Source organism: Chlorocebus sabaeus, chromosome 8, assembly GCF_047675955.1.
Source record: "Chlorocebus sabaeus isolate Y175 chromosome 8, mChlSab1.0.hap1, whole genome shotgun sequence".
Lineage (NCBI taxonomy): Eukaryota > Metazoa > Chordata > Mammalia > Primates > Cercopithecidae > Chlorocebus > Chlorocebus sabaeus.
The window spans coordinates 36,011,852-36,037,027 of record NC_132911.1 but is presented as its reverse complement, the minus strand read 5'-3'; the positions used below and the strand labels follow the sequence as shown (position 1 = coordinate 36,037,027).

The 25,176-nt window shown below is 40.9% G+C and overlaps 1 protein-coding gene and 1 non-coding gene across 2 annotated transcripts; both read left to right on the top strand.

The window, feature by feature from the left end:
• The first annotated feature begins 8,911 nt into the window (after positions 1–8,911).
• LOC103215612 (putative UPF0607 protein ENSP00000382826) lies at positions 8,912–10,782 on the top strand. Its single transcript, XM_073018636.1, is given in 2 exon segments — positions 8,912–9,723; positions 9,726–10,782. Coding segments are annotated over 2 exon segments (993 nt in total). The 5' UTR covers positions 8,912–9,278; the 3' UTR covers positions 10,274–10,782.
• An 11,781-nt stretch (positions 10,783–22,563) lies between these two features.
• On the top strand, positions 22,564–22,668 carry LOC119618943 (U6 spliceosomal RNA). Its single transcript, XR_005235289.1, has one exon. It is a non-coding gene; the product is annotated as a U6 spliceosomal RNA (small nuclear RNA).
• The last annotated feature ends 2,508 nt before the right edge of the window (positions 22,669–25,176 follow it).

Below are 25,176 nucleotides of genomic sequence, written 5' to 3'. Positions count from 1 at the left end.
CTTCCTTTCACTCACAATGATTACTATCCAGAGTATTTATGAGTATAAGAAGTCCAGGTGAGGACTTCTTACTTGTCAGTCCATCTCCAGGGCTGGCTACAACCAGGTGTCACTAACACTTTGGCATGGATGTTCCCCACCAGGCTTCTACTACATGGCTCACTTTGGTTGTGTCTCCACGATAACACTTCAGTCTAGGGGAAATTATATGCTCTATCTAGTTGCTATGTTTCCATAATGTCCAGTAACTTATGTGAATGATCCCCCTACCTGTTTGGGTACAATGCCCCCAACCATTTTTTTTTTTTTTTTAGATGGTGTTTCACTCTTGTTGCCCAGGCTGGAGTGGAATGGTGCAATCTTGGCTCACTGCAATCTCCGCCTCCTGGCGATTCTCCTGCCTCAGCCTCCCGAGTAGCCGGGGTTATAGGTGCCCACCACTATGCCCAGCAAATTTCTTTGTATTTTTAGTAGAGACAGGGTTTCACTATGTTGACCAGGCTGGTCTCGAACTCCTGACCTCAGGCGATCCACCCGCCTCGGCCTCTCAGAGTGCTGGGCTTACAGGCATGAGCCACCGCACCCGGACAATGACCCCTTTTAAGCTTAGATATAAGTTTCTGAGGTTATTTCTGAGGTCAATGAGTTTGCACTATATTATTTCAACGAACTAGTTTGGACTAGTTCTGTTCACCAGTAAATTAACTGCATTGGCCATGAACATACCATTTTCATGAGAATGAAATGGCTGCAGTTCAACAAACAGGGTCTTCTTTTTAACTTTCATTTTTCCCTTATTTTCTCAAGTCTTTAAAAAGAAATTGAGTTAACAGTCATGTAACTGCTTGTTAATGTGTCAAGTTCTCATTTATATAACTAAATTTTAATAAACACGCATGAGCAATGAATATAGAGGAAGCACCTAATTTCCTTCCCATTTTACCCTCCATAGGTAGTTACAGTAAAATATCCTGTGTTGTGAACATTACATTTTAATGCATTTTAATATGCAGAATCCTTTTGGAGAGTTTTAAAAATCATTCTTTTAATTACCAAGATCAGCTTGAAGCAAAGGATTTGGAAAGCATTGCCAAAGAGAAAAAATAATAGTATTGTAGAAAAAGTCAAAGTAAAGCGTTTTGACTTTATTTTTCTTCTGTTAAACTGATGGCAGTACTATGTTAGCAATTACCATCTTTCAAGTCAAAACTTTAAGAATCACTAGATATCAGCTAATCAGCAGCATTGTGCAATTTGCTAAGAAAGATTTAAAGCCCAAGTGAAGAGAAAAAATATTCAAGCAGCTCTGATAAGCTCCCAAAGATCAGTCCTTATCTGAAAATTTGATAGAATCAGAGTAGAATGGAATGTCATAATTAACTAGAGCTATTTTTTAATCTAAACCATTTTTTTCTGCTATTGAACTTGAATAAAATTAATTCAGTTTGAAGAGGTCACTTTCTGATTTCTTCAATAAGATATTTTACAGGTCTACATGAGACTATCTGCCTTGGAATCAAAACTAGAAGAGTTTGAACTTCCAAATACTGAATTCAGAGTCAGAAAAAAATATATATTTTTTCAAGTGTGTCATCTAGTTAATAGGCAATGGTTTCCTTGATTTATTAAACTGTAACATGCTTTTAATGGACATACATTCATTCCTTTATTCAAGAATATGTTTATATTGGGAGCAGTTAATTTACAGGAAATTCTTGTCAATCACTCCTAGTGGAGAGCATTCCAAAGATGTGCTATTCACTTTGACCTTGAAGCAAGAAAACAAGTAATAATTTAGAGATTATATATTTTTACTATTAAGTTTAAGGAAAAATACTTTGAGTCATACTCTCATTATATTTATGCAATTTTCTGACTTCCTGATAGTTTCCTAGAAAGGTGAATGCTTAAGGTAATAGACGATCAATTCTCTCTTGTTTTGTCTCATTGTGACTAATGTCCACCTTCTCACACCCATTGCCCTAAATTGTAAATTTGGAAGTTATTTTGAGCATTGCTATAGCCAAAGTATTCAGCATGTGCTGGAATGAAAGTGATTTCAGTAATTTGATAATTGTTTCCACTTTTTTTTTATTAAATTGACAATTATCATTAAGAGACTTAGTCATACTCTGCTGTTTACTGACACTGTGGCCTTAGAAAAGTCACTTGAACTTCCTGGACGTCATCATCCTCATATGGGCTCCCTGGAGGAGGTTTGGAGCTATAGATGGTGAAGTAGTAGGGAAAACTGTAAGAAAATTTGAGATGGAGGTGAGCAGAAATCAAGTGGCTTTTGGGAGGGACAGAAGGAGTAAGGACTTTGACTATCTATCCTATTGGATGTGGTATCAAACCCCACAAGCTCTAATTTGTGAGGTCCAAGTGCACAGTAACTCTGTGAGCAAAATCCTAAGGAAACACGAAGGCAGGGTCCAAGCAGTTGTGAAAAATCCAGGAAAAGCCAGAGACTCAGAGGCAATTCAAAGGAAGAACTTTACTACTTTTGATGTTACTCCCCGGCCTTTGTCTACAGAGTGGACAGCAGCAGGTATTTGGAAAGAGAATGGGATACCACTGTAGAAACATTACCTGTGGGCCAACCTGAGATATATAACACAGTTCCATGACTCATAACATATAAAATATCATAGAGAGGGGGCAGTGGGAGAAAAAAATATTGAGTGCACCATGCAACCCAGAGAAGAATGCAGGCTTCAAGTCCTTGGCAGTCATGGTTACTGACAGAGTGGGTGACAGGGCTGAACAAAAGGTATGATTTGAGTGTCAATTCCTGCTCATCCTAGTTGCAATGAGCATCCAGCCACCTGCCCAACACTCCTCTGTAACCAGTGAAGGCCAGCTTCACAGGATACCTAGGACTATATTGGTGAAAGAAGCAGTTTCTTTACTTGTTTAGTTTTGATACACTGTTCTGGGGAACTGAAACTTCAGAATGTCAGAAATCTTCTCAGTGTCCACACAGTTGGTTCAGCAGAAGGCATGGAATCTCAGCTGGACAAGTTAGTGTGAACCTTGGAATTTTGCTGAGAATGCTGAGATAAAAAGGCTCTCTTTTCCTCCAGAATGTAAATGAGATATCCAACCTAGAGCTGCTGGTAGCCATCACAGAAGTACCAAAGAGCAGCAGAGTGGCAATGAAAGTGACTCCAGAGGAGAACATTTGAAAACTGGCAGAAGGAAAAGCATGCCATGTTTAGATCATCCCCTAGAATGGCCAATTACATGAGCCAGCATATTTCTTATCTTCCAAACCTGCCTTTTTCTTAAGGCTATTTATATTGGGCCTTGCATTGTTGGCAATCAAAAGCAATTATCGTACTCTCTAACCTAAGCTCCAGGCTCCCTGATCTGCCACTAACATGCTGTGGAATCCAAAGCTTATCTCTGAGACACAGTTTTCTTACATACAACATATGGAGATTGGACTAGGATATATTTATAACCATTTTCATATCTAAAAGTCAATGATATCTGTGAACATGGTGTCTAACTCATATCAAAGTCTAGTTAACTAATTCTAGATTCTACCCTGAGTGTAAAATTTGATGGGAGAAAAAAGTTACACCTAAAAGCCAAGAAAGAATGAACTAGAGCAAAAAGTATCCAGGATAAACTGCAATGGCTTTCTACCCTGAGTGTAAAATTTGATGGAAGAAAAAAGTTATACCTAAAAGCCAAGAAAGAATGAACTAGAACAAAAGGTATTCAGGATAAACTGCAATGGCTTTAGAGTTTCAGCAATTCATGACCCTGGGCTTTGTCTTACTACTCTACTTAGGAAATACTTCAATAGTTAATGGAAGGTATGTCCACAGTGATATGGAATTGTTGATGATGTAAAGGTGTGAGCACAGCAATCACTGGGACTATTGGACTGAGATCTAAAAGAGTCAGTCTCTGGTAGAAGAGTTAAAACAAGTTTGGAAATTAAGGAGCATTGAAACAAAGTCAGTCCTCTTTAAAACTGAGATGGTTTCCTCTATGTATCCATGGCGTCTTATGGAGCTGGCACATTAGAGTCAATGCCTGTGAAAATCAGTTCCATGAGAATTATTTTCCGTGAATGTCACATTGCTTGCTTATCTCCTTTGCCTAAGCAACCCACTCAGCAACATTCCTGAAAATATCTAAACTCCATCACAGATAATCCAAATGTATTGTTATTTCAGTGTACACTTGTAACATGATGAAATAACATGTAATTAAAATCACATTGCATTTCATAGAATGCCAAAATGTGTCACTGATTGAAACCAAATATTTGAATGGTACCTCCTGCGTATTAATGAAGGTGGAAACCTGTTCTGGGGTCATTATCCCACATGATCTGAGTGACAGCCAGTATCTATATCCCTTCCCAAAACCCCAAGTGACACTATCTGTGCTGCCATATTCTCTGTTCCCTGAGTTATCCTTGTCTTCCATGCCTTCCTCATAGCCCTTTATTAAAGAAACAGAAAAAGTTATAGTTGCTTCTCTTTTTGAAAAGTCACCTCTCCTTTCTTCTGCCCATAATTATCATAGTTCACTCCCCCTGCAGTTCTTTCTGGGCTTAACAAATAATTTTCATTAGTCATCATTTCCTCAGTTAGTCCTCTAATCTCCGCTAGACCTAGAACATGCCCCACATTTAACTACACACTACTGTGTGGTTAAAATAAGACATTGTAATTCTTTGATGTAAATTCAGAAGATACTTGTTTGTTATAAAACCAGTGGAATTTTACCCTAAAAACTGAAAACCTTAATGTGTCTACTGAGGGTTCAGTTGGTTTAATGTATTACTATCCTACAGTTATAACCAAAGTCATAGTTGTAGTTGCTTTGTGCTTTATTTTCATAAGCCACAAATATTTGATTTAAGCTCATTGCAGCCTTCATCCATTAATCTATTTTTGGAATAAAAATAACTTGATAACATGGCAAGTATTTAGAAACACAGCTTTATGAACTATAGTGTAAACTTGATAGATGACCAATGCCATTATAATGATGACTAAAATTCAAACATCAAATAATAGTCATCAGTCAGTTCATGCAGGCACACACTTATTGGGCATCTGCTGTTTGCAAAGCACAGGACTGAGTATTGTGAGAGGTACAATGACAAATAAGCTCTGGTCCTTGTCTTTCAGAAGTTTACAGAACAGAGCTGACATCTTCCATCAGCTTACAAATGAAAACACTAACAAGATTCTGGCTTAATAGAACAAAGACCATGACAAAGATATAAGCAATGTGCTTTGGATACACAGAGGCAGGATGGTTAATTCTTTCAGGGGAAATTTTTACAGGCTTCCCAGGGGCATGAGAAAATAATTAGTAATGAAGAAAGGACATAGCAGTCCTAGCAAACCAAATGAACAAAAGCTGTCCACTAGAAATCCATGCTTTCCATTATTGTTTTTGCCTATAATTATGATGAAACAATGGTAATCAATCAGAAAAATAAACTATAGGTACACACAATTTTAATCCATCTTTAGGTTTTACTTCATTACTGAAGTGGCACAGATCATGTCAGTAGAATGAAGCTGTATATAAAAATGAATGGCATCTCATCAGTTTGTAAGTTTCAACTTGTCAAGCAAATTGTTTTCAACACATGTGAATGGGGATTTCTGGGAGCTATGAACTGGATTGCTCCTTCCCGCGTAGCCCAAGTCAAGTCAATGAAGTACCTTAGTAGAGCTTAATGTGGTACACAGACCTCCCTATCTCAACCGTTTCCTCTCCAGCCAATTCCCTGTAAAAATATTCTTATCCAAATTTACATGCTCTTGACCTCCATAGTGAAGTTTTACCTGACTCTGCCTTTGATGGTGTTGTTGTGTCTTAGAGGAATACCTACTACTTTCCCTCTGCCTTCCACATGGCTATTTGTCATTGTCCCTCTAGGAAGCTTTCAGTGACACTCCCTTGTGTGATTAGCATGCCAACAGTATCTGCCCAGATTATTCAGGTACTAGAAAGTATGATAGCTTTTATAATACTTAGTTGGCTGTTTGTTCATTTGTCTGGAAATAACGTCTTGCTTTGTCACCCAGGCTGGAGTGTAGTGGTCTGATCATAGCTCACTGGAGCCTGGACCGCTCCCCAGGCTCAAGTGATCTCCCACCTCTGCCTCCCAAGTAGCTGGGACTACAGGTGTGCACCACCATGCCTGGCTAACACACACAAACACACACACACACACACACACACATTGTTTTGTGGAGATGGAGTCTCACTATGTTGCCCTGGCTATTCTTGAGCTCCTGTCCACTGCACCCAGACAGTTTATTGGTGTTTATTGCCTGCTAGGTCATGTGGTCCTTGAAGATCAGATATGTATATTATTGTGTATTATTTTTATTTATTTGTATTTGTCTATTGGTGCTAACTGTGAAATAGCGTATTTGGCATATTTGGCCCCATTCTCACTTTTCTCACTCAAAACACCACATTATTTCTTGCTGAGCCTTTCTCAAAATCGTTCTCATCCCAGTTCTCCAGGCAGATGTTGTCAATCACTCAGAGTTACACACAAATCCACATGCTACCATTGCCTTTAGCAGGCTCTAAATCCTCATATGAATAATTAATATAGCAAAGAGCACCCCCTGTTTTCCTAATACCACTTAGATCACGTGTATAAGTGCCTACTATGTTTAAGCTGTCATGTTAGGTCATTTCTATGGCTTACCTGATGTAATTGTCACAATAATATGTTTGTGCTAAGTGTTCATTTCTTGTGCTCCCCTAGATGAGAAAAATGGATACAAAGAGTTAGACACTTCTCTAAGGCCATGCTAGGAAGTCTGGATTAGAAATCACAGCTATTTGACTTCCAAATCTATCATCTTTTGTTACCTGCGAGAAGTTTGAGTTGTTTTGCTGCTTGCTGTAAAGCTCTAGCTTTTAGTCATTCATACTCAATGAACCCCAAGTCAAGCATCCACTGTTGCTGCCTCTGATCTTGTTACTGACTGATCCTGCGTCTCTGTGCAGCAGCAAAGAGACACATAGATCTGCTCAGTGTCAGCAAGGTGAGGAAGACAGCAGAGCTGGCCACACAAAGAAGGTGGGAGGAAGCCAGCTAAATACAAACTCTAGGGTTTTCATAATTTTAGGTGGAATTGGTGCTTTCCCTCATCTTTCCCCAATCATGTTTTCTGCACTGTTTCTTCTTTTTTTTTTTTAACTTCTTGTCTTTTAATAATATCTTTGAATATAGATGGTTCCAATTCTCCAATAAAAAGATGTAAAGTGGCCGAATGTTTTTTCATACATGTTTCACTGGTCCAGACACCCAAGAGTATGTCCTTCTCTTAAGGATAAGAATGTCTAGAGTTATATTTAGGGTATCATAATGTGTGGTGAAGAGTGGACCAAGCTGGCATGCTCACAATGACCAAATTATGTTGGTCATATTTTAGTCCAAAACATTAACCCACTATTAACTTGTAAATAAATAATGTACTTGCTTTCTAGACACATTCTAGGAAGACCAGAGAAACTGAATTTTATCTATATGGAATAATCCACTGGTGAATTTCTTTTAGGATAGACCAAAGCTGATCTAGAACATAATCTTTACATACTTGGATCCTTCCCACCAGACAAAGAAGAATATCTGGGCTGAAAGGCTCCATTGGAAGAGCAATGTGGGATGGTGCTGTGCTGACAACTGGTAGTCCCTGCCCTACATCTTTGTAGAGGACTGGAGCCCAGAGTGGACCACGGTCAACTTACATGTTGAAGACCTCCTTCTAGGTGTGCATGTGCTTATTACAGATATGCCACAGTGCTAAGTACCCCAGGACTGCAGGAAAAAATAAGAATACATCCTGTATCCGTGATCAGGAGGCACACAGGACAGAGTGCCAGCTGTGGAATCACAGAGTGGCTGGGCCATGACCACCTGAATGACCTGAGGAACGGTTTCAGCCAAATTTGTAAAAAGAAGTGGAGACCCTGCCTGCCAGGAAGGGATGTGGTAAAGGACAGCATCCAGTCAGGTCAGGGCACCACGTCCTCTACTTGGAAAACTGCACAGCGAGGGTGGCAGCTCTCGAGGCCAGAGCGGCCATGGAGAAGGCAGACCTGGCTCCAGGAGGCACAGAGGCACTGGAGAGGCGCCGGGGGAGCCTGGTGGGATATGGCTGGTCCTGTGCGGTGCTTCCAGCAGGTTCTCACCCTGTAACCCAGGGGAAAGGGCTGGCCAAGACAGGTCCACTGCGTGCTAGCCAGCGCCTAGGCCAGGCGCCAGGCAGGAAGGGCTCTGGTGGATCAGCCCTGCACCCCGGACAGCCCCACAGCGGGGCCCATCCAGGGTCACACACCTAACCCCTGGAGCAGGACGTCCCTGAGGCTAGAGTCCAGCTGGCCCAGTGGAGGGGCCTAGCCCTTTGCCCTTTGACTCTCTCGTAGGCGCCCTCACCTGCGCACTCCTCCACACCCTGGCTCTACCACCAGCCCAATTGTGATGTCCCAGGTGCCCAGTGCGCGCATGCCACAGAGAAGTGGGTGACTAAGGAGTATCCTCTCCGCTTCTGACCCTCACTTTCGTCCGCGCACAATTCGCTCAAAATGGGCAATTCACTAAGCATATTTTGTTCCTGGTTCCACTGCAGGTCCCGGCCACGTCATAGGCAACTTGCTCTTCTAACCTTTTTATTATTATTATTATTATTATTATTATTATTATTATTATTATTTGACACAGAATCTCGCTCTGTTGCCCAGGCTGGAGGGCACTGGCATGCTTTCTGCTCACTGCAAGCTCCGCCTCCTGGGTTAATGGCATTCTCCTTCCTCAGCCTCCTGAGTAGTTGGGACTACAGGCGCCTGCCACCACGCCCAGCTAATTTTTTTTGTATTTTTAGTAGAGACGGAGTTTCCCCATGTTAGCCATGATGGTCTTGATCTCCTGACCTCGTGATCCACCCGCCTCGACCTCCCAAGGTTCCACCGCAGGTCTCGGCCACGCCATAGGCAACGTGCTTGTCTAAGCATATTTTGTTCCTGGTTCCTCCACAGGTCCCGGCAACGCCATTGGCAATCTGCTTGTCTTGTCAGTGAGGCCTTCCCAGCTGGTGGGGCTCCCCACTCCGTTCCTGCGCCTGTGCCTTTCCCAGGAACCCTGTACTCTTCCCAATTCCTCTTCTACCCTCTGAGAGGTCCTGGGCCTTCTTTTCCAGCCAGGTGCGACGGCGCCCCTACAAGGCTGTGTCTTCTCCTTTGGAACATGGGCACTGGAGGTCCTGCCTTCTATGGTCTGGAAGCTCCCCTCAAGGAAGAAACCCATGCTGTCTGCTCGCAACTCCATGATGTTCAGACACCTCAGCCGCGTGAGGATCCCTAGTCTCAGACGCAAGCTTAACCTCCGACTGCCTTCACTAGATGAGCAGGTGATCAGGTCTTGGAATCTGACCCCGATCCCAGCCACGCTTCCAAAGACAGAGGTGAGGGCAGAAGAAGAGCCCCAAGAACCACTGGAGGTGGATCAGGTAGAGACCCAGGGGCAGGAGGACAATAAAAGGCACCCCTGTAGCAATGGGGATGCAGCCTCCACCTTTAGGCTCCTGGAGACTCAAGGAAACCTCACTTCCTCCTGGTGCAGTCCCAGGCCCTTGGAGGGAAATGTCCAACTTAAGGACTTGACAGAAAAGAACCAGACTGACAAGGTCCAGGTGCATGCAGTGAGTTTCTACTCCAAGAGCGTGGAGTCTCCAGCTCACAAAGCCCTGCTGGAGGCGTCCTTGCCTTTGGGAAGCCTGACCCAGTTCCAACAGTGCTCCCTGCCCCAGTTCTGCGCTGCTTCCTGTGCCCAGAGAAGGCGGCCTTGAAGGTGCTGGGTAAAGACCACTTGCCCAGCTCTCCAAGCTTGCTGATGGTGGGGAAGGAGTTACAGCGCAAGGATCCTGCAGCTCTTGCATCAAGTGGCTCTTCTCCACCCAGAGCTGTCAGCCACAGGTCCCGCAAAAGAAAACTGTCAGGGCCACCGCTGCCGCTGCCACCGACCCCTCCCCTGCAATTGAGGTGGGATAGAGAGGAGCTGTCCCCACCTGCTAAGCTTCCCTGCCTATCTCCTGAGGCACTGTTGGAGCTGCATCAGGCTTCCCAAAGGGAAAGACGCCTCCAGCAGGGCAACATGGTTAAGGACATGGGGGTATTAAGTAGAACATCAAAATCCAGGAGACGGGAACAGTCGCTTGGGAGGAGAAAGAAGACATGGCAGGGCGGGCACAGTGGCTCACACCTGTAATCCCAGCACTTTGGGAGGCCGAGGCAGGTGGATCACGAGGTCAAGAGATTGAGACCTGAGGAGAGTCTCGGCCTGGTCCCCGCACCATCTGGGAACTGAGGAGGGCCTCTGCCCGGCTGCCCACTGTTTGTTATAACTGCCCTGTGGAAGTCTGAAACGGTAGCAACTTTCCTTACCACATACACTCTCATTTTCTGTCACACACACAGACTAATTTGTTATTTCTATGTTGTTCTTGAGTACCGGACTGTTGTTGATCATTGATTTTTTTTTTTTTTTTTTTCTGTCTCAGAAAAAGGAGCTGCAAGGCACTGCTTTTCAAAGAAGAAGAAAGCTAGGGAGAGAAAAAACACACATATCTGAAGGATTGCATGGACTTTGTAAATAGATTTGTTTTCAAAAGTTTTTATTTTAATTCAATCAAAACATTTGAGCAACCTGAATGGTATTGCTACCTTGAAAAGACTCAGCTGCAATTTTACAGCAGAAGCACACCATTTTGAAGCTTAACATTAGCATGCCTTTAGATTCAGTCGCTAACAGTGGGAAAGGATCATGATGTGCCTCTTTCTCCTGTTTCCTCTTTTACCACGTTTACCTCTTTTACTCTGCATGGCTTGGTCTTCGTACAGACTTTAATTCTGAATCAGCTTGGTCACTTCTTTCATCTTTCAAATTTCAGAGTATATTCATATCCACCGATCTCCTGCTTTGCATATCTGCCTAAAAACAATCTAGGGAGGCCAGGCATGATGACTCATACCAGTAATGTAGTGCTATGAGAGACCAAGGGAGGAGGATTCTTTGAGGCCAGAAGTTCAAGACCTGAATAACATACTGAGACCTCATCTGTACAATTTTTTTTTTTTTTTAAAGAATTAGTCGGGCATGGTAGTGCTTACCGGTAGTCCCAGCTACCCAGGAGGCTAAGGCTGCAGTGAGCTATGATCTCACCACTGCACTTTAGCCTGGACTGCAGAGTGGCAGAACGAAACCCTGTCTCAAGAAAAAAACAAAACAAAATCAACAACAGCAAAAAACACTACAATCTGGGAAAATAACCATGGCATTCAGAACTGGAACTCATATCAGTGCCTTTTCAGAAATGTATTTAAAATCTTTAAAGGAAGATCCATCTTAGACCTAAGTTTACCCAAATACTTTTAGCAGGCAAAAAAAATGAAACTCCTTGTTTTCTTCTTTTGCGTTCTAAGCAAAAATAAAATTTCAACAAATAGGTTATGTTTTAAGTTTCTAAAATATTTGTTACCCTTACAAATCCCTAAGCCTAAGTTAGTATGGTGGCAACTTAGTTTTACCATGTGACAAGTTGATTAGAACATTTTGGAAAGCAGTAGTGAGTTAAATTATCCTTAATGTTTTTCTGAAAATAAGAATTTAGAAGTGGTAAAATTATGGCCCAAGATGTATTTGGTCTTTGATTATGTTTCTATACATTATTTTAATGATACAAATGATTTTATTTTTTAAAAATACTTTGATATACAAATGTAGATATATGTACCCATAAAGTTGTTGTTAATATTATTTAGTTATCATAAATAAAATATTTTTCCTTGCTACTTAATATATTAAAGATTTAAAGTGTTTTTAAAAATCATAGTACGGATAGGCAAAACTCTGTCTCTTCCACTACTGTCCCCATTGGAATCGCCAATATATCCCATCAATTGCTGAGTTCTATATTATTTACCCCAGGGAGTCAATAGTTTTTTTTGTTTTGTTTTGTTTTGTTTTTAACAAACTGGTAACTCTGAACAAGTATGTGAACATGTTTAGAACAATATTCTCGTATAAGGAGTAAGGAAAGGATCCAGTTTCAGCTTTCTACTTATGGCTAGCCAATTTTCCCAGCACCATTTATTAAATAGGGAATCCTTTCCCCATTTCTTGTTTCTCTCAGGTTTATCAAAGATCAGATGGCTGTAGATGTGTGGTATTATTTCTGAGGACTCTGTTCTGTTCCATTGGTCTATATCTCTGTTTTGGTACCAGTACAATGCTGTTTTGGTTACTGTAGCCTTGTAGTATAGTTTGAAGTCAGGTAGCATGATGCCTCCAGCTTTGTTCTTTTGACTTAGGATTGTCTTGGAGATGCGGGCTCTTTTTTGGTTCCATATGAACTTTAAAGCAGTTTTTTCCAATTCTGTGAAGAAACTCGTTGGCAGCTTGATGGGGATGGCATTGAATCTATAAATAACCTTGGGCAGTATGGCCATTTTCATGATATTGATTCTTCCTATCCATGAGAATGGTATGTTCTTCCATTTGTTTGTGTCCTCTTTGATTTCACTGAGCAGTGGTTTGTAGTTCTCCTTGAAGAGGTCCTTTACATCCCTTGTAAGTTGGATTCCTAGGTATTTTATTCTCTTTGAAGCAATTGTGAATGGAAGTTCATTCCTGATTTGGCTCTCTGTTTGTCTGTTACTGGTGTATACGAATGCTTGTGATTTTTGCACATTAATTTTGTATCCTGAGACTTTGCTGAAGTTGCTTATCAGCTTAAGGAGATTTTGGGCTGAGACAACGGGATTGTAAACTAGTTCAACCATTATGGAAAACAGTATGGCGATTCCTCAAGGATCTAGAACTAGATGTACCATATGACCCAGCCATCCCATTACTGGGTATATACCCAAAGGATTATAAATCATGCTGCTATAAAGACACATGCACACGTATGTTTATTCACAATAGCAAAGACTTGGAATCAACCCAAATGTCCATCAGTCACAGACTGGATTAAGAAAATGTGGCACATATACACCATGGAATACTATGCAGCCATAAAAAAGGATGAGTTTGTGTCCTTTGTAGGGACATGGATGCAGCTGGAAACCATCATTCTTAGCAAACTATCACAAGAACAGAAAACCAAACACTGCATGTTCTCACTCATAGGTGGGAACTGAACAATGAGATCACTTGGACTCGGAAAGGGGAACATCACACACCGGGGCCTATCATGGGGAGGCGGGAGCGGGGAGGGATTGCATTGGGAGTTATACCTGATGTAAATGACGAGTTGATGGGTGCTGACGAGTTGATGGGTGCAGCACAGCAACATGGCACAAGTATACATATGTAACAAACCTGCATGTTATGCACATGTACCCTAGAACTTAAAGTATAATAATAATAAAAAATAAAAATAAAAAAATAAATTATTATTGACTATAGTCAAAAAAAAAAAAAAAAGAAAAAAGAACAATATTCTCAGCTCAGAACAATATTCTGAACACTTATGGCAGATTAACTCACTTTTAGCTGAAGCCTAATGCTAAAAAGATAAAGATTCTACATCAGTTTTAGGTAGCATCCTTTCATTTGTCCACTTCTGGAACCCAGGCTATAACTCTCTTAGCCACTGATGCTTTGGGCTTAAAAGTGACAGGAGTGTGTGAAATGAGCAGAGTGGAAACACGCTGTGGGGAAAGGAGAGCTCGCAGAAGACTTCTCTGAACAATGGGGCCTCTCCCCCATTGTCTTCACCCTTATCAGAACACATCAGCAACATGCAAGGGTTTTATTTTTCTAAATTGTTTATCTGGATACATTCAAGGTCATTGTAGAAACTTCCATCCTACACTTCTTCAGGAAGCATTTATCAGGGAGGACAATCTATGCAGAATCTCATGCGAGAGGTTAGGGGATGGCATTCGAGGCTTAGGGAAAGGAGGCCATTACAGGAATTTCATTTCTGCTGTTGGAAGAGGATATAAGTGCATGCAAAAAATAATACTCCTTATGTTGCCTTATGCTTTACTACTGAGCAAAAACATCCACATACACTAAGTATTATATTTACCTTCATCATGACTTAGGTGAAGGGACAGATACTATGAATGTCTTTTATTTTATTTATTTTTACATATTTTTTATTTTGATAGATTTAGGGGATATAAGTGCAGTTTTGTTACATGGATATATTGTGTAGTGGAGAAGTCTGGGATTGTAGTGTAACCATCATCCAAACAGTGCCCTTGGTACCCATTAAGTAATTTCTTATCATTCACCCCCTCTCTGACCCTCCTACCTTTTCAGTTCTCCAGTGCCTATTATTCTATTCTCTATGTCCATGTGAACACATTACTTAGCTCCACTTATAAGTGAGTCGTCTACATGTGGTATATGACTTTCTGAGTTATTTCACTCAAGATAATGGCCTGCAGTTTCTTGCGGGTGGCTGTAAAAAAACATAATTTCATTTTTCATGGCTGAGTAGTATATCGTGGCATATACATGCCACATTTTCTTTATTCAGTCCTTTGTTGATGAGCACTTAGGTTGATTCCATGTTTTTGCTATCATGAACAGTGCTGAGAGAAGCATAAGAATGTAGGTATCTTTTTATATAATTATTTTTCTTTTGGGTAGATGCCCAAAAGTGGGATTGCTGGATCAAATGGTGGTTCTATTTTCAGTACTTTGAGAAATCTTCATACTGTTTTCCATAGAGGTTGTACTAATTTTTATTCCCACCAACTGTTTATAAGCATTCCCTTTTCTCCACATCCTTGCCAACATCTGTTATATTTTTACCTTAATAATAACCACTCTGACTGGTGTGAGATATCTCATTGTGGTTTTAATTTGTATTTTGCTGATGACTAGTGATGTTGGAAATTTTTTTACATGCCTGTTGGCTATTTGTATGTCTTCTTTTGAAAAATGGATTATTATCCTGTTTTAGAAATGAGGAAAATATGTCTGGGAATATAAGAGAATTGCCTGTAGTAGATGGCATGCCTGGCTAAGTTTCTTACTCTTTTCTATCCATCCTCTTTACCATGGGACTGTCATTTGTCACATAAGGAGTGGGGAATATTACCCGACTCCTTGACTGGGACGCTAGATTTATCACTTGCATCGGCCATCAGAACAAGAGGGAAGCAATGATTCTGAGTTCCAGCCTCAAAGCAACTTGCATGTTTCCGTTTATGCTCTTGACCCTCCACACCCACCATGAGGAGGACATGCCCAGGCTGATCCATGGGTCCCAGGAAAAGGATGAGAAGGACATGGAGCACAGCCACCCTGGCTAAACCCAACTGCAATCAGCGGACCAGACCTGTGAGGAGTAAGCATTGGTTGGTCATTGCGCCATTGAGTTTTGGCTTAGTTTTACAGGACTAACTAACACATTGCCAAAAACTACACAGATAGTTAGGAACTGAGACAGAGAAGCAGTCATTCCTCTTGCCTTAAAAATCGTTGACATTCTATAATGCCAGCCAGATCTCCTCCTAAACATATCTAAGGGTAGACAGCTTTTAAACTTTCTTATTATTTATTTATTTATTTTTTTTTTGAGATGGAGTCTCGCTATGTTGCACAAGCTGGAGTGCAGTGGCGTGATCTCGGCTCACTGCAACCTTTGCCTCCTGGGTTCAAGCAATTCTCCTGCCTCACCCCCCTGAGTAGCTGGGATTATATGTGTGCACCACCACTGCAGGCTAATTTTTTGTATTTTTAGTAGAGACAGGATTTCACCATGTTGGCCAGACTGGTCTCAAACTCCTGACCTCAAATGATCCACCTGTCTTGTCCTCCCAAAGTGGTGGGATTATAGGAGTGAGCCACTGCACTCAGCCAAGAAACTTTCTTTTAGTAAGCCGTACCTTATCTAGTCCAATATATCTCTCATGATTCCCGAACATAGCCCTCTGTGACAGATAGTCCAGCATCTTGTCCACCAACCGTTCCTACACGTGATTTTCTTTCTCCATATAATCTGATGTAGTGCCTGTTTCTCCCTCTCAGCTCAACCGAATCTTCTACTGATTGAGCACCCCTCTTCTAATCTCCAATTTTGAGAGCTCCTCTAATTCATCAATTCTCTGCTTACCTGGAACTTAGCATTCTGATGTGGTCTAATCCCACTCAATTACACCCTTAATCCCCACTCTTGAGGACTGTATCCCACTCTTGCCTCCATAGCTCAGCATGAACTGCACACAGGAACCAAGACCTCTCTTCCCCTGGTGCATCTATATGCACAGATGAGTGAATAAATAAATAAATGTTGAAAATAATTAAACTCACTGAGTATGAGCTGCACTAGTAGGAAGGCTAAATTAGTACAACATCTTTTTTACTTCTTGTATAATTGCTTCACATCTCTAGACTGCTCAGAAGCAAATACAAAGATCCTGTGACATTGTCTTGCTCTCTTGTCATCTGAAATATTACGGATAAAAAGAAATAAGTGTACCTTGCCCAGAGAGAAGAATGCTTCCATTCTCCACCAGGTGTCTCCTCAGGTTCAGCCATTTTCTGCATCCCTGTAAAAGATCAGCTTGTGGCTAGGTCTAACAAGCACAAAACAGAGGAAACCCACCTCCTGTAAAGGACTGCTGGGTCTGTTACATACCAGAGTAAGGCAGACAGAGTTACAACTTAAACATTACCTTCCCTGCGTGCAACGTGGGCACACAAATATTTAAAAGAACATACCTTTTGAAAGGTATGTTCATGGATCATTATTTATCAAAAATTTCCAGCTCTTCTTTTAAAATTTAATTTCTACCTGAGGGAAAACCTTGATTTCTATGCATATTACATGTATTACCTTTGGTATACAGGTGGCTTATTAGCCGATTTTGGTATTCTTCATTACCCATTTATTGGAACTTTTGCATTTGAAAGAAAACCAAATCAGCAATAATAGCCCAGGATTTACTCTGTTGTTCTTTCCAGCTTTCCAGTTGCTGCACTCAGAGTTGTAGGCTTATATTAGCCTTGCCAAAACTGTCATCCCTGTACTTCATTTCCCCTGATGTGATTATTATGCATTTTATGTCCATATCAAAATATCTCATGTACCTGATAAATATGCACACCTACTATGTGCATAAAAAGTTTTTAAACTGTCGTCCTTAAGAAGGGCTGTTACTATCACCAATAGCTCCTCTGTGAGCCCAACTAACTGAGAGGCTTCCCAACCTGGAGCGAGGCCTAGGTCATTAGAGAGCTGTGTAGTCAGTGAAAGAGGAAAAGGAGAATCTGCCAGCTTGTGTACAAAAAGACACAGTTTTCAACTACAGAACTTGTATAACTACTAGGCGCTCCTGAAAAGGCACTTTTTATTCATATAGAGCATGCACACTGGTATTATTTCTTGCTATTTCTTTTCAGGGATTTCCCTGGATACTTATTTTAACACAGTTTCCTCAAACGTGTGTGTGTGTGTGTGTGTGTGTGTGTCTGTAGAGGGAGTTGCACGTGTTCACATGGATAAACATGATCTAGGAATAAGATCAAATACTGCTTTGTCCTGGGTGCTCCATCTTCTAGGGAGGGCCTTACCAGATGAGAGGGAAGGAGAACACATTGCTGGCCCACTGACTTGATAATGTCCCTTTCCACAGAGACCCACAGAATTGAATAACCTCGTCTTGCACTTTAAGATTGTGCCTATGACCTAATCAGGTAGATCACACTGAGGATGGGGACCTAGAATGGTGGAGATGTGATGTTGCGGGCTGAATTGTATCCCCTCACCCAAAAAAAGATACCTTGAAATCTTAAATCTGGCATCCCAGAATATGACCCTATTTAGAAGCAGTGTTGTAACAGAGGTATGCAAGTTAAAATGAAGCCATGAGGCTGGGCATGGTGGCTCGTGCCTATAATCCCAGCACTTTGGGAGGCAGAAGCAGGAGGATTTCTTGAAGCTAGGACTTTGAGACCAGCCTGGACAACATGGTGAAACCCCGTCTCTACTAAAAATATGAAAACTGAGGCGAGATAATCATCTGAGCCTGGGGAAGTTGAGGCTGCAGTGAGCCATGAGGGCATCACTGCACTCCAGCGTGGGTAAGAGAGTGAGACCCTGTCCCCTCCAAAAAAAGCCATTTAAGCCATCATGATGGTGACTCATGATATGTCACTTGTTCAACTACTCATTCTCAATTACCCCATCTAGTCATTAAGTCCCAAAGAAATGCTTGGGTTATAGCTACCATTGCTATGTTAAGCAAAAAATTCCACAAAAATTCAAGATAAAATAACAACCTCTAATGTCAATTTTTGTCATGCATTTTAGGTAGCGCAATGTTTAGATACGGGAGCATTATTAAATAGCTGAGGAGAATTCGAATGAAGGAGACATTATTGTGAAGCTCTGTCATATCTATCACATTTCCCTCAGCTCTGACGCACGCCTGGTGTGATCTCAGGGTTAGAATGAGAGTCTGGACACTAGCATTCCCATCCGCCATTACTGGGGTGTTGAGTCCTACTGCCAAGATCTACCTTGGATGCCTTCCTGTCCTCCCATCCACATTTTCATTCTGGTAAGGTATGGAGTCAAATATTGGTATAGACACAGAGTAATGATACTGATATGGTTTGGCTCTGTGTCCCCACCCAAATATCATGTTGCATTGAAATCCCCATGTGTTGCAGGAGGGCCTGGTGGGAGGTGATTGAATCACGAGAGCGAACTTCTCCCTTGCTGCTCTTGTGATGGAGTTCTACTGTGTAGCACTTGCTTTTTCACTCTCTCCTTCTCCTGCTCTGCCATGGTAAGATGCGCCTGCTTCCCCTTCACCTTCCGCCATGATTGTAAGTTTCTGGAAGCCTCCCAGCCATGCCTCCTGTTCAGCCTGTGGAACCGCGAGTCAATTAAACCTCTTTTCTTTATAAACTACCCAGTCTCAGGTAGTTATTTAAAGCAGTGTGAGAACAAACTAATGCAGACACTGACTACTTGCGGATCTAGTTTTATAACTACATAATCTGGAAAGGTGAAAGTGTTAAAAGGTGTGTGAGTAAACAACACAATATGTTCCAGGACATCTAGGAAGAAATAGCTATTCTCAATTAAATAGCTCCACTCACAAGGCAGGGAGACTTCACAATACACACAGCTCTACTCAGGTTTTAATTCAGCCCAATTTAACTCAATATCTATTAAGGGGCCCCTCCCCCATGGCATCCAACTGCTGCATTGACGTTTACGCAATGTTTCTGGTTTTCTTTTCTTTTTTTCCACTGTTTTTTCTTTGCTGGCTTTCAAGAAAAAAGTACTGCCAGATTATCTCCCCTATCGGATCTCTTTCATATTTAAAAAAAAAAAAAACTTTAAAAGTAATGGAAGAAACCAAAATTGTCTTTTATGAATGTACTGATGTCTTCTTTGGGGAGATACAGGACATAGACATTTGGAACTGAGAACCACTCTTAATATAAGGGAGCTTTGGGGTTCTGGGAGCTGCACCAGGACCAAGTGATAGATGCGCTTGACTAGGATGTTCTCCAAAGAAGATGGCCTTGTGTGACTACACCCGAAGGCGCACAGCTAGAAACTGAGCTGCAATAAAAAGATGCATGTAGACCATGAGTGAAGACACCTGGGGGCAGAAGAGCATCCTGGTCATGTTTTATTCCCAGCAACTGACATGATGTCTGCCCCATATGAAACCTCATCGATGTGTCCTGAATGAATAAAATAGCAAGATTGCTAGTGACTGGACTTGAGGTAGATAAAAAATAAATAAAATACAATAAATCAAAGTAAAGATAAACATTGAACTCATTTGGATATTGAGTTCTTCATCCTCAGAATCTTATCGTCTCTACTACTCTTTCTCATTCAGAAGTCACAGTGAAATTGATCAATTAACAAACCACAAATCCTGAATTGATTCTGTTTGTTTGTCATGGGTTGAGCAGGAGGTGTGCATGGTATATTTGAGACTGCTCTAGAGTTACTATGCCCTGTAGGGGAGTATTTCTAGAAAAAAAAAATCTACGAAGACTGGCAGTTTTCCATTCCACCATGACTGCCTACACATTTCTCCTGAAGCTGAAGGCAAAGGGCTCTTATGCCATAAGTGCAGCTCAGGGTGGAATGGGGTAGGGATAGTGATAGACCAAGCCCTGAGAACAGGAGCACACTATGGATAGAAAGAAATTCGTCCTGGCATAGCAGACTGTGACATAGAGAAGAATTTCAAACTTTAACTCTCTGCTTTGCCTGGATCTGTGTAATAGCCATTAGAAATAGCAGCAGCTGTAGATTCAGAAAGCTGATGAAGTGTGAATTATGAGCAACTGCAGACAGAGACAGAATTCTCTGCAAATGGTTCATAAGCCTAAATACAAGGAAGCAATTATTCCAGGGCAGGCAAGCTTAGGGCACAGAGAAGGATCAGCAGAGTCCAAGACAAAGTGTCCCATACCAAGACCATCACAACAAAAGAGGATTTCCATTGGCTTAGAGCATAAATAACATTTCTCTCTCATACTCCAGTGGTAGTTTAATAGCTCCCTAGTGAGGCAAGACGTGACGCTAACACTGATGCTAAATGGTACCACAAGCATATCACTTGCAATTCTAAATATATAATTATTCTTTAGCATACTTCGAGTTAACTTAATAGTTCACTCCACAATATGGACCTGGTCATCTCAGATAATCCTTGTTTGCTTATTATGATCTCTCAAATAAAAGATATGCCCCATTATCAGAATTTTCTCTCTCTTCTCAGTAGCCTCCTATTGACAGACAACTGCAGTCGGGATTCCAGTTTCTAGATGAACAAAACAGGTAAAACAAACAAACAAACAAACAAAACCATCTTTTAAATAATGCTTCATAAAGGTGTGCTTCTCACTATATTGCTTCACAAATTCTGGAGCTGGTTGTACCTTAATTGTTTGGATGCTAGCAATGCAAGATGCTGAGAAAAACAGCATCTGTTTATGAAAACAAATTCTCATTTTGAAGCTCCAGTAACAGAACTAGCCACATAGACAGTGGTGAACGCAAGTTATTTTCTTTTAAGTTGTGACAAATACTAAATGCATACTTTTTAGTCATTTTTCCCTTGGGAAAATGACTGCTGCAGGCTCCCTGCTGACAAAGCTTATCACTAATTCATTCGCCTTCTTTAACAATAACAAAACATTTTCCATAAACTGAAGTGAATTTGCTACATTATAACTCAATCACCAACTAGGAGACGTTTCCTTCTGCATCAGTTGAAAAGCATTTAAATTTTTCTCAATTTCTTTGCAACGTTAAGAATCTATGTGCTTTTATATTCCCATTTTTAACCCTGAAAAAGCTATTTATCTCATTGTTGAAATCCAGCATGTTCTAGACACTTAATCAAACCTCTCCTGTGTCTTCATAAAGTTGGCATAAATTACATGCGTCTGGGAAGGCACTAATTCTGAAATTATTAAGTTTGTACAAGTGAATAAATAGGATATAGAATCTGAAACCAAATGGAAATCAAGCTTACCTCCAGTCTTCCTGGAAACTTTTGCTTTTATTTATTCATTTTCCTTTTCTTATTTGTAAGTGCTCACAACCTAAGTTGGAGACAGTTCAGCTGAGAATATATTACAAAATAACATCCTTTGATTGTAAATAGCTAAAACACTATTTGGGCAAATTTCTTAAAGAAATGTGATGCTTTCAAAACAATCATTTAACTTAGAGGAGAAAAATTAGTTGTTACATAAATAAATATCAGTTGGTTGTTGAAAGATTATTTTGGAGGCTATAAGTAACTACATCTAAGCATTACACTACTTTCCCCAAATTATACAAATATCAAGTGTATAATTAGGGTGGAAAATTAAAGGTCTTTATGCTGTCATGATATAAAATGGTGACACTGTGACCGTAGTTACAAAGAAAGCCCCATGTGAAAAACAAACAACAAATGGAAAACCCATCACAAAGCAAAGCAGCTTGTGGTGCTCTCACACAAGCATGGTATCTGTGCAATATAATTTAATTCAAGTGTCAGAAAACATTCCTCAGGGTGTCTAGACTTGCTCTTTTGAGGTACATGTCACCAGAAGTAACTCTGCTACACGTTAAAACAGGAATCCCCAAACTTTGCTATACACTGATTCCCTTGAAGACTTTTTAACCCTGATGCCCAGTCACATCCCATCTTAATTAAATCACAATGTTTGGGGAAGGTACCCCAGACTTTAGTTTTTGCTTTGCTTTGTTTTGTTTTTTAACTGAGACGGAGTTTCACTCTTGTTGCCTAGGCTGAAGTGCAGTGGTGCAATCTTGATCTTGGCTCACTGCAACCTCCACCTCCGGGGTTCAAGCGATTCTCCTGCCTCAGCCTCCCGAGTAGCTGGGATTACAGGCGCGAGCCACCACGCCCAGCTAATTTTGTATTTTTAGTAGAGACGGGTTTCGCCATGTTGGCCAGGCTGGTCTTGAAGGCTCACGCCTGTACTCCCAGCATTTTGGGAGGCCAAGGCAGAGTATTGAGTATTTTTAAAGATGTGCTGGCTTCGGCAGAGCATACACTAAAACTGGAACAATACAGAGAAGATTAGCATGACCGCTGCTCAAGGATGACATGCAAGCCTTCCATATAATTTATTTTTATTTTTATTTATTTATTTATTTACGTATTTATTTATTTATTTTGAGACCGAGTCTCCCTCTGTCCCCCAGGCTGCAGTGCAGTGGTGCCATCTCAGCTCACTGCAAGCTCCGCCTCCTGGGTTCACGCCATTCTCCTGCCTCAGCCTCTCCAGGTAGCTGGGACTACAGGCTCACACCACGCCCGGCTAATTTTTTTTTTTTTTTTTTTTTTTTTTTTTTTTTTTAGTAGCGACGGGATTTCACTGTGGTCTCGATCTCCTGACCTCGTGATCTGCCCACCTTGGCCTCCCAAAGTGCTGGAATTATAAGCATGAGCCACTGCGCCTGGCCCATATAATTTTTTAAAAAATAAAAAAATAAAGATGCTCAAGTGATTCTGATGTGCAGTAAAGTTTAGGAGCCACGGGATTATAGAAAAATAAAGGTTAAAAGATCATCCAAATGTCATTCAATGTTGAGAACAGCATTCACATTTTGACAGGATGGATACAAGTACAGGTTCCCATTTTTTATTTTGAAATCTTTGGGGATGGATATGTTTTATTATGTGGCTTTCTTTGTAGCTACAGTCACAATGTCACCATTTTGGGAAAGTAGTGTAAAGGTTACATTTAGTTAACTTGCAGCCTCCAAAATAATCTTTCAACAACCGATTTTTAATTATGTAACAATTGATTTTTTCTCCTCCAAATTAAACCGTTGTTGTGAAAGCATCACATTTTTTAGAAATTTCCCCAGTTAGTGTTTTAGCTACTTACAAGCAAAGGATGTTATTCTGTAATATATTCAGATTCTTTTCATATTTTAGACATTACATAGACCAGAACAAACCAAATTGTGGAGATGGAGCACTCTGACTCTGTTACCGTCAAGCACTAATATTTCTGGAGGAAATAATTCACGCTAAGTGAGATAATTGAAACTGTAGATCATCTCACCTCAACTGATACCAGATTTGACACCAAATATATTTTTTCATAGGTTTGTAAAACCACTGCTGCTCACAGAGCTTTTAGGATTTTGTTATTGTGGATGAAGGCATGTGGACCTATAAACTAAGTCAAACCATCATTAATCCAAATCAGAAGGTACAGCAAGACTCCATTCACTGCAGCAGCCCCTACAAGGCTGACAGTGATGAGACAGAGGGAATCTCACCACCTTCTCATCATAGTCTCAATTCCTTATCTGTAGGAACAATTCTTTTCTTTTTTTAACCATTTTAGTTTACACTCTTTTAATCCCTTAGTCCCCAAAAAAGAAACATTCTAAAGTGTAAGCAATAGAAATAATGTAAACTCTACAGAAACAGACATAAATTAGTTTCTAGACTTGGTGGAGGTCCTTTTGCTGAACACTATACTCCATTGAGAACAGAATTCATCTTGAAGGAAGAAGAAATCTTTGGCCTATTTCGCCTTGTCTTCAACACTGCATAACACACATCTTTCAAATTCAGCTTCTTCTCCAACTGCACTAAAAAGGCAAGAATTAGTCTGTTTTAGGAGCCTGCATCCGATTCTATGAGAGCTTTGTCCATTTAGAACAAGCCTTTAACTTGTTCTGTTTCAGTATCAAAATCTATATCACAAAAGCAGGGCCGAGTGGGCAGTTCTGGCTTGCTGCTCGTCATTCCGATCAAAGGGTACATGAACCCACTGCCATTCTTATACAGGAGCTAACAAGTGTTCTAATGGCTGAATTTTCTGTGTGTGTGTGTGTGTGTGTGTGTGTGTGTTCATACACACATACATATGTATATCATTCACACACATGCATGTGTGTGTATAATTAAAATGCCAACCCACTGGGACCTATGCCTTCAGAAAATTAAGCAGCCACAATCCTTAAAAATAAATAATCATCATGGTCTGTACCCCTTAAGGCTGTCAAATAGAAAATTTACAGTCATCGGTAATAACCCATTATTTAGTGTCTGTAAACCATAGTTGTGGTTCAACAGCTCATGGCTCTAGAAGCCAGTTATATCACATCCAAAATAGAGCATGCTGAGTCAGTTATTGGAAACAGCCTATTGACTTTATGTCCTCTGGTGGAGTTGCTCTCTGGTATTAATCTGATGAAGAGGAAACTCATGGATTTTTACTGGGAAAAGATATGGATCATCAATTAGAACAGGACCAAACCAAAGACTGAAGCTTTTACTCTAGCGGCATCTAAAGAAAACATAGCTTCATAGCTTGGAGTGGAAGACCCATGCTGATTATACAGTTTTGGTGCTAGGCAGCCAGTGGATAGCACCTCATAAGTAGTCTCTACAGGGATCTGATAGGATAATTGTATGAAAAGAACATGAAGTTAGAAGAGGCATCCTTGTGGACAAAGTTCCCAATGCTTCCTTCAGGAACTCACTGAGAAATAATTAGCTTCATTCGATGATCTGCGTGTTTCCTCCACCCACTCACTCAGGGGCACCAAACCCAAGAATCGGGGAGAAGCAGGCCTCTCATTCTAGTATCGTCCCAAATAGCCAAGTGCAGATTTTATC